The sequence below is a fragment of the Vombatus ursinus genome, unplaced genomic scaffold (genome assembly GCF_900497805.2).
Source record: "Vombatus ursinus unplaced genomic scaffold, bare-nosed wombat genome assembly UNPS02014174.1, whole genome shotgun sequence".
Taxonomy (NCBI): Eukaryota; Metazoa; Chordata; class Mammalia; order Diprotodontia; family Vombatidae; genus Vombatus; species Vombatus ursinus.
This window is the reverse complement of record NW_020953952.1, coordinates 84,862-95,188: the sequence shown is the minus strand read 5'-3', so window position 1 is coordinate 95,188 and position 10,327 is coordinate 84,862. Positions and strand designations below refer to the sequence as shown.

General features: G+C 37.4%; 1 protein-coding gene across 1 annotated transcript; it reads right to left on the bottom strand.

The window, feature by feature from the left end:
* Positions 1 to 6,772: 6,772 nt before the first annotated feature.
* Positions 6,773 to 7,717, bottom strand: LOC114041482 (olfactory receptor 1009-like). The gene has a single exon (XM_027859942.1). The coding sequence runs from the start codon at positions 7,715 to 7,717 to the stop codon at positions 6,773 to 6,775; it is 945 nt and encodes a 314-aa protein (XP_027715743.1).
* Between the last annotated feature and the right edge of the window lie 2,610 nt (positions 7,718 to 10,327).

The following is a 10,327-nucleotide window of genomic DNA, read 5'->3' as shown; positions in this document are numbered from 1 at the left end:
GCTACAAGGATGTAGTCTAGGGCCTCACACACAATGAGAAGTCAATATGTTAAATTATAGAAATAGCTGATGTCATTTTTTCCTATGAGCTATACATCTATATTCCTGGAGATTGTACAGTTCAAACACTAAGAAGAATTTGCAAGTATATAAAGTACCCATGGAAATGTGAGTTGAGATCATTACTATTCCTCAAAATCTTTCTTGAACATCTCCTCATGAATTGGCTTCGTCCCTGTGTTGTCAAAGGCTATGGCAGTAGAGTTCAACCTGAAAGAGACTCTGTCAAGCTAGAAAGGCATCTATGATGGCTCTGCTAATGCGCTATGAATTTGTCTCTCAAGAGCCAGCAAAGCTAAATTCATCAACTTCACTAATACTGTGAATTATATGGACTTTGTGAGAGCAGGTAGAGGGGTCAGTTTTTTTCTATCTACTGAATACTTTTCTTTGTGGGGCTAAGTCTCAACTTCAGGATAAAAATAAAATTCTGGAGGACATTATCTTTGGGACATGTGAGGGTCATTGAAAGAGTGGTCTATTTCTTTCTCTGTCCAGAAGGTATGAGCAAGGACATTTAGGGTAGTGATATATCTTGAAGAAGTATTTAAGAAAACAAGAGAAGACCCCCAGAAGAGTGAAAGAGACTTTTTTGACTACTTATGGGATTGTGGTAGAAGTCTTTTGCTTTTTCTACCTGGTGAAATAAATCTTTTCTCTAAGTAATTTTGTTAACCTGAATGTTTATATGACAAGTGTACACTTTTAGAAATACATCCTAATATTTGAGGTAAATCACTCCCAAGAACATAGAACTATGACTCATAGGAGAAAAAAAAGTAATATACTATGTTTATATAGTATAATTACTTTTTATTGAGTGTCCATTTTGTTCAAGCCTCTGGGCTAGGTCACTTTCCTTTTCTAAAGGGACTTAGAGGAGAATCAAATTTGGATGCCACAGCAGCAAGGGGTTCTTAGCCTTGGGTCTTTGAATGTGCTTTTATGTTATTACTATTATCGTAACTATTTTCATACAATAATAATATTTCAATAGTATTAGTTTCCTTTGTAATATATTTTATCTTATGTATTTAAAAACATTATTCTGATATTGTTAAGGATGCATAAGTTTCTCTAGACTACCAAAGGTGTCCCTAACAAAAAGAAGATAGAGTCCCTGCTTTATTGGAAACCATGGACAGAGCAAGTTCTGACTTCCCAAGGGAAATCTTCAGTGACAACATACCCCAAAGGATGTTATTGTGAAGTCCTGAAGAGTAAACCCAAGGTTTGTAACTCCAGATATTTCTTTTTGGTCACAGGTTGCCCATAAAAACAAATTATATTTATTTAGTATCTAGAATATAAAAAGGGCACTATCTTGGGCACTGGAAGACCAACCAAGTGTTAAAAGCTAACACCTTACCTCTGTGAAACAATTTAATGGGAAAACAAAAAGCAAAATATGGAACAATAAAATACATCAGAAAGATTCTAAATATGTTGTGTATTTTAGGGACAAAGGTGACTACTGACTGGATAAACAGTGAAGGTTTCTTGGGAGAGGTGCTATTTGGGATGGGCTTTTAAAAGATAGGTATGAATTCAAAAGGCAGAGGGAGTCAGGTCTAGGCATAGAGAAAAGTTTGAATAAAGCCCAGAGGTAGGAGAGTATGTGACTAATTGGGGGCAGGAAGGGTGTAGGGTTTCCTCTATTGGCTGGAGAATAAAATGTCCAGAGGGAAGTAATGGAAGCCCACTGGGTTTGAAGCCTAAGTGACTAAGACTTAATTCTGTTGGACTCAGAAATATGAAAGGCTAAGGCTCTCCCTTGACCTCTTTCTCCTGGTGCGGGTTGCAGCTTCCAAGGCCCAGGAGTTGTTATTGATCCCAGTTCTAACAAGCTGCTCTGGGCACTATTAAGATTGATTGGGTGCTGAGAGACAGACTATTACCAAACTTGAAAGCAATTTCATTCCTCATTCCTAAACAAGTTGCAAAGGACCTAATTAAGTGAGATGGATTGTAAATAGGAAAACTTTCTGGGTGATAAGGAGTTTCAGTCAGACTTTGAAAGTCAATTTCTATGGCCTGCCATGGTCAGGGCTTCTATCACTGTGTCTCTTAATCTATTCTCCCTTTTATCATTCCCTCCCTCTTATCCATTCCTCTCCTATTTCTCTGTTGGATAAGTTACCTTTCTATACACAATTTAGTGTATGTGTGTGTGTGTGTGTGTGTGTGTGTGTGTGTATACATATATTTTTCCATCTTTAAACCAATTCTGATAAGAGTGAGGTTCAAGCATTGCCCACAACCATCATCTCCATTTCCCCTCCCACAAGTAAAAGCTTGGCTCACTACTCCACTAAGAGTTCATTAGTGTATCTATTTTTCCCTTGTACCTTCTAGCATTTATCGTTTCTGATAGGTGTGAAGCAGCATCTCAGAGTTGTTTTAATTTGCATTTCTCCAATCAATAGTAATTTAGAGCATTTTTATATGATTATAGATAGCTTTTATTTCTTCTTCCAAAAACTGACTGATTATATCCTGTGAGAATTCATCCATTGGAGAATAGCTCTAATTTTTTTTATAAATTTGATGAAATATTTGAGAAATGAGGCCTTTAACAGCGAAAGTTGTTATAAAAATTCATTATGTTGCTTTATTGTCTATGGTACCTTTTAGCAAAATGTCATTTCCCTGATTATCCCTTTCAGTTAAGTAAATGTTTGCTTTTACTTTGTCTGAGATCATAATTACTCTTCCTGCCTTATTTTCCGTTAAACTGAAGCATATTGACTCTGCTTCAGACCTTTATTTTAATTCTTTGTTTGCCTTTCTGTTTCAAATGTGTCATTTGTAAATAAATTCTAGTTTCTAATCCATTCTACTATCTGCTTTCTGTTTTATGGGTGAGTTCATCCCATTCACATTCACTGTTATGATTAACTGTGTGGTTTCCTCCAGTACATTTTCTTTTGTTTCTTCTCTCTCTCTTTTTATCCTGTCCCTCCTCAAAAGTCTATTTTGCTTCTATCACTGTGTCTCTTAATCTATTCTCCCTTTTATCATTCCCCTCCCTCTTATCCCATTCCTCTCTTATTTCCCTATTGGATAAGTTATCTTTCTATATACAATTTAGTGTGTGTGTGTGTGTGTGTGTGTGTGTGTGTACATATATTCTTCCATCTTTAAACCAATTCTGATAAGAGTGAGGTTCAAGCATTGCCCACAACCATCATCTCCATTTCCCCTCCCACAGTAAAAGTTATTCCTTATGTACCTCTTTTTTTCTGAGAAAATTTTCTACATTTCAGCACTCCTTTCACTCTTCTCCCAGCGCATCCCTCCTTCTCACCCCTTCATTTTCTTTGGAGATCATTCCAGCCTAATTAACTCCCATCCATGCCTTCTATCTATGTAACCTCCTTTAACAGCCCTAATAATGATAAATTCATCGGAGTCACATGTATTATTTTCCCATATAGAAATGGAAACATTTTAGTTTTATTGAGGACCTAATTTAGCTTTAATGAGGACTCTTTCATGTTTACCTTTTAATGCTTCTCTTGAGTCTTGTGTTTGAATTTTTTATTCAGCTCTGGTCTTTTTATTCTGCTCAAATTTTCTGTTCAGCTCTGTTCTCTTCAACAGGAATGCTTGAAATTACTCAATTTCATTACAGGTCCAACTCCCCACCCCCCAAAGTATTATACTTAGTTTTGCTGAATAGGTTATTCTTGGTTATAATCCTAAATCCTTATTCCAAGTCCTCCATTTTTTTAAATATATAACCCACTAAATCTTGTGCAATCCTTATTATGACTCCTGACTGTGGCTTTCTCACAACAACCCTGTAAGATAGAGACTATTATTGTGTTATAATGTAACCTCACCTCATAAGGTGCCAAGTTCCTTATAAACCAGGACTAGCTCCTTTTTGTTATTATATACTTCATACATAGAACAATGGGAAGGAAAGGCAATAAGTCTTTTTATAGTGCCTTCTCTCTCTCCAGTTAAATGAGTTTCCCCAGCTCCTACAACTGATCCCCATATTCTCATAGGACATGAATTTGTGGTCATGAGATCATAGATTTAGACCTGGAAGGGACTTCAGAGACCTTGGAGTCCAATGCCTTTTTATTTTATATATGAGGGGTCTGATTCACAGAAAGATTAAAGGATTTTACTGCACCATTGTGGTTGCTTTTGTCTGGCCATTCTCTAAATCATCTGTATTACTTCCTCTCTGCATAGCTTCTTTATAATTAAATGCCTAAATGCCTATCTCGAAGTTAACTTTAATTTCTTACATAGATTCACCAAAATTTAGTCATGAGACTCCAAATTAAAACTTTTGGAAGAGTTTTACCATGATTTTTAAAAAACAGACAGATGCCCAGCAGATGAGAAGCTCTTTTTTCAGGCCTCCCCTTCCCAGCTATACCAAGGGTCCATGGGTGAGTTCTGTAGCTTTGCCCAGAGCCCTTGGTTAGTGTCTTTCAAGATCTAAACTCCAATCAGTTCTTCCTCATGTAGTTGAATGGATCTGTCAATGATCAGGAAGATCAGTGACAAGTTCTAATGGAATAATACCTTGTCCTTCTGATTCCTACACAAGGATCCATTGAAAAAGAAGATAGGTAAAGATTTAAGGCAATATTGAAATTGGTCTCTTGCCTTTAAATCCAGTATGATTTCCCTTGTGAATAGATCATATCAGTCTGTGGAGCTCCCTGCTCCATGTTATTGAAGCTGTCGTGGTCTATATTACTCTAAAAAGTGTGGAATCTCTTATAAACTATGAAAATGATGTAATTGTTGGGTTTGATTTTTTTTTCTAGATGATAAGTCACAAATATGATGAGAGGGTTGTTGCTGCTGGGTTTGATTTTTTTGGTTTTCTTCTTACCTTTCCTTTCATCCTTTTTGCTTTGTACAGAGAATAAGGATATATCTATTTAGAAAATTTATCAAGAGGCAGTGAGGTGTATTGAAGAGAGAGCTGAACTTAGAGGTGAAATATGAACTCCCATACCTGTGTAACTGTGGCCAAATCATTTAACCTCTCTAAGCCTCAGTCTTTTCATCTATAAAATGGGTCTAATGATATTTGCACTAGCACTACAGAGTTGTGTAAGGTGTGTTGGAAATATCAAGATGCCACAGAAATGGGATTTATCATTATAGAAGCATAGGATTTACAGCTAAAAAGGATACTAGAGACCATGTAGTCCAACCATCCATTCACTTCACAGATGAGGAAACTAAGGCCCAGAGAGAAAAATCATTTTGCTCAAGGAAATAAATAGTAAATTACAGAACTAGGTTTTGAAATGGGTCCTCCAACTCTTTCCCATTATGCACTGTGGACTCTTGCTATCAAGTAGAAAGGTGAATGGAAACCTGAAAGTCCACTGGTAATCCAGGATACTTTCTAATTGACTGACAGTAAACCTGAGATGATAAATTGGACAAATGAGGTAGACCCAAAGCACCAAGGTAGCCAATCTCAACCGAATCAAGGAAAATTCTGAAGCAGAAGTTACAAACTGTGGGTTGGCCAAAATGTAGGAATCCAGGTCCAGACATCATGGGGCAAATCTAGAACTTGGAAATTTTAGTAAGAGAATGGCTAAGCAAGATCAGGTGACTTACTATCAAGTCAGAACTAGACAACTGTCTACAATTCAGAGTTCTCCTCCATCCTCATGATTCTTTCTAAATGCACATGCTCGTTTCCCTCTAGAAAATAGGGTTTTTTGAATACTAGTATGTGTGGCAGAAGGAAAAAAAGAGAAAAGAATGACTCTGACACTAAGGAGCTATGAAGCAAAAATAAAGATATTTATTCTTCAACAATAGCTCTTAGTTTCTTTCTTCAGATATTAGGGAGAAATCAAAAGAATCCACAGTAAATGGAAAGATTAAATCAGTAAGAATCCCCACAGGCCAAGAAAAACACATTTGATTCTGAATCCTGGCATTTGGACTGCAGTCATGTTTTTATCCATTTGATGAGCTCATAAGGGACAGGTTTTAAGGGTACCATAGCTAATGAGTGTTTGAATGGGAATCTGAAATACAGACCTTCCTTTTAAAGTATAGCCTAGGTCATTTCAACCTAGTCCAAAACCCCACCAGGATCCCCAGCACTGGGACAAAGACATTCTCCTCCATATACAGAAAAGAAGGGAACCCCTCCAAACCAATTGAACTATTCCAGTGGGCAAATGTGAGAAAAAATTTCCCTTATTAAAGGGATAAATAGACGGTCAAGAGTCTTGGTAGCTAATGACATATACTAATAACAAGTACAAATTTATCAAACCACAGTAAAGCAAGCTACCTAGCAAAATAGGATAAGGTTGTGCATTTCTTAGTCATATTTTATTATTTTCTCAATTACATGTAAACAAAAATATTTAATATTAGTTTTTTTTTAATTTTGAGTTTTAAATTCTCTCCCTTCCTTCCTCTTCTCCCCTTCTTTGAGAAGGCAAGCAATTTTATACAGATTAGAAATGTGAAGTGATGCAAAACATTTCCCATATTAGCCATGTTGCAAAAGAAAATGCAGACCAAAAAGAAAAATAGAAATGCATTTTTAAAACATTTCCAGAGAAACAAAAAATGAAGTGGAGACTGCAAGCTACAGAAAGGTGCCAAGTGCCCAGAACAATAAGAATTGTGCAAGGAAATTTTAAGAGCGTGCCCAACTTTACAAGGATATATCCCATTACTTATTCTAGGGAAGAATTTAATTGCTGATACAAAACTTGATTTTAGAAATGGTCCTCTGGATGGCGTCTTTAACTTCTTTGTTCCTCAAGCTGTAAATGAGGGGGTTCAACATGGGTATCACTGCTGTGTAGAATACAGACACCACCTTATTGAGGTCCAGGGAGAAGCTAGCGCTGGGCCGCACGTAGATGAAGAAGAGGGTCCCATAAAAGATGCTGACGGCAGTTAGGTGGGAGGAACAGGTAGAAAAGGCTTTGCGCCTTCCCTCAGCAGAACGGATTCTGAGGATGGCTATGAGGATGTAGATGTAGGACACAACGATTATCAGCCCACTGAACACCAGCACTGATCCAGCCATGACAAAAAGGACAATCTTGTTGACTGAGATGTCAGCACAGATGAGAGTAAAGAGAGGTGAGATGTCACAAAAGAAATGATTGATGACATTTGGGCCACAGAAGGGGAGATGGAAAGCAGCAGTGGTATGAGTCATGGTGCTTGTGAAACCTGCAGCATAGGGACCAGACACAAGCTGGATGCAGAGTCTCTGGGACATGGCCACAGAGTAAAGCAGGGGGTTACAGATAGCCACATAGCGATCGTAGGCCATCAATGCCAAGAGGAAGCATTCGGTGGCCACAAAAAATCCAAAGAACCATTGCTGCAAGGCACAGCCCAGGAAAGAGATGGTCTTTCTCTCCTCAAAGAAGTCTCTCAGCATCTTGGGGGCTACCACAGAAGAGAAACTGATGTCCACAAACGATAAGTGGCTAAGGAAAAAATACATGGGGGTGTGAAGGCGGGCATCAGTTCGGATAAGGAAGATCATTCCCAGGTTTCCTGTCAGATTGAAGAGATAAAAGGACAGAAACAGCACAAAAAGGATGACTTGCAGCTTAGGATGACACTTCAAACCCACAAAAATGAACTCCATGACCCTGGTGTAGTTTCCATTGGCCATTTATTCCTGGTGGTCTCTGCTGAGAAAAAGACAAAAAGACAATATATTTGGAATTGATGCCTTCCAGCATGAATGTCCATAGCTGTACACTGACCCAGACCTAATCCACCAGCCAGTGAGAGAAAGACAACCAAATTTACTAGGATCCCAGATACACTTCTATTGGCAATACATTTCATTCATTTGCTGATATTATTAATTATTATTATTAAGAAAAAGAGATATGTCAAATGGCATAATGGATAGACAGCTGGTGTTAAAGTCAGGAAGACATGAGTTCAAGTGCTGAGTCTGACATATATTGGCTGTGTGACCCTAGGAAAGTCACTTAACTTGAGCAAGCACTTAATGGTGCTTTAAGCATGTCTCTAAGACTCTGAGTCAGAACCTTCTCTGAATTGGTAGGAGGAGTTTCCTCATCTGTGAGTTCCCCATTCCATTAAAATCACTAGTCCTTTCCTTATCATTATCCTAACCATCATAGTACTATAATAACCTTCCATTTTTATTTGATTTTGCATATTTCAAATTGCTTTCATCTTCATTATCTCACCCGACCTTCCTAAAAATTGTATGAGACAAAATGGGTACTATTACCCCCATTTTATAGATAATGAGGCTGAGGTTCAGTGTGTTTAAATGGTCTGCTGAAAGATACAATCATGGTAAATAAAAAGGTCAAAAAAAAATCTCAGGTCTTTTGATTCCTAAATGAACAATTCACTCTTTACACAAATTTCTTTTCAATTCAGCCATGGACACATTCAATGAAGGTTTCTTTTTGTTTTGTTTTCCCCAAACTAATACTATCATTAGTGCTTTCTTTAATAAAAATACATCAGAATTTATACACATTCAAATTTTCACATTCAATCATTCAAAATAGATACAAAACAGTTACAATGTAATTGGGAGGAAAGGGTGCTAGCATATAAGGGGGCTCAGGATGGGTTTCTTAAAGGAAGTGTACTTGAACTGATCCTTTATGAGGAAGCTAAAGAGATGAGAAGAGAGTTTCCTCCATGCATGAGGCACAGCCTGTGTGGGCAAAGACATCTGGATGGGCAACAGAAGGTATTGTATTGGAAAGAGCTAGTAGTTAGGCAGTCAACAAGGATTTATTAAGTACTTGCTGTATTCCCAAGCCTGAGCTAAATGCTGGGGAGGTTGCCCTGATGGAGATATAGGGCATTTGAATGAAATAATATGCAAGGATTATGGAAAGACCTGTTGGAGATAAATCATGATGGATTGTAAAGCTAACCAAGTCTGAATTTTACCCTAGAGAGCCACTACAGTTTCTTGAGCAGGGAGTGACATGGCCACCATATACATATACATATATATGTGTGTGTGTGTGTGTGTGTGTATATATATATGCACACACACACACACACACACACATACATATTTTGGTGAGGCAATTGGGGTTAAGTGACTTGGCCAGGGTCACACAGCTAGTAAGTGTTATTGTCTGAGGCTAGATTTGAACTCAGGTCCTCCTGATTCCAGGGCCAGTGCTCTATCCATTGTGCCACCTAGCTGCCCCTATGGCCCCTGTATTTCAAGGAGCCAAGTTCAACCAATCTTTTTCAATACTGAGTATGAGAATTTGGATACAAGGTCATCCCTAACCTAAAAAGTGATAATAGTTTTAAAAAGCTAGAAACAGAGATCCAATTCCTTCCTAAGTTATTCTTTCTTCAATCTTGGACTGGTAATTCAATATGTACACACACATACACATATACATAAACACACACAAACATAGACACATAATCCACTAATATAAAAACAATTCAACTCAACAAACACATTAAATGCCTACTCTGTGCAAGGCTCCTATACCAAGCTCTAGTACAATACAAATACAAAAAAGGAATTTCTCCCTACAAAAAGCTTACATTTGTAATTCTCACATTTGATCGGGGGGAGAGGGGAAAGCTTTTATTAAATGCTTACGTGTCATGCACTGTGCTAAGCACTGCACGAATTTCATCACGTTTGATCCTCATAAAAATGCTGAAAGGTAGGTCCTATTATCATCCTCATTTTACATTTGAGGAAACTGAGATGGGGTTAAATAATTTGCCCAGGGTCAAACAGCTACTAAATGTCTGAGGTTAGATTTGAAGTTGGGTCTTTCTGACTCCAGACACAGTACTTTATCCCCTCTGCCATCCAGCTAGTGTGAGACTATGGTATATGAACAGGCAAATAAATACCAAAAAATACATAAATTAATATGAAATAATTATGAGGGTGAAAGATTTTAACAACTACAGTATGTATATATGTATGTATGTGTATATACATATATGCAAACATATATGTGTATATATACACATATATACACACATGCATATACATATACATATACGTGTACATATACATATACATATATCACACATACCTTTCCCATCAAATTGGAGTGATAGCTGTCCCTGATATACCACATTCTATATTTTACCTCTGTGGCTTTGCACAGATTAGTAATCTTGGTCTGCAATACATTCCTTGTTTACATCCACTGGAATTCTACATTTCTTTGTGGAATTCTTAGCTTATTTCAAAGCAAAGCTCAAGTGACAAGTACCGTGCATACACTTT

Excerpts from the sequence above, each read along its gene's own strand:
- LOC114041482 (XM_027859942.1), bottom strand. The coding sequence starts at position 7,717 with ATGGCCAATGGAAACTACACCAGGGTCATGGAGTTCATTTTTGTGGGT.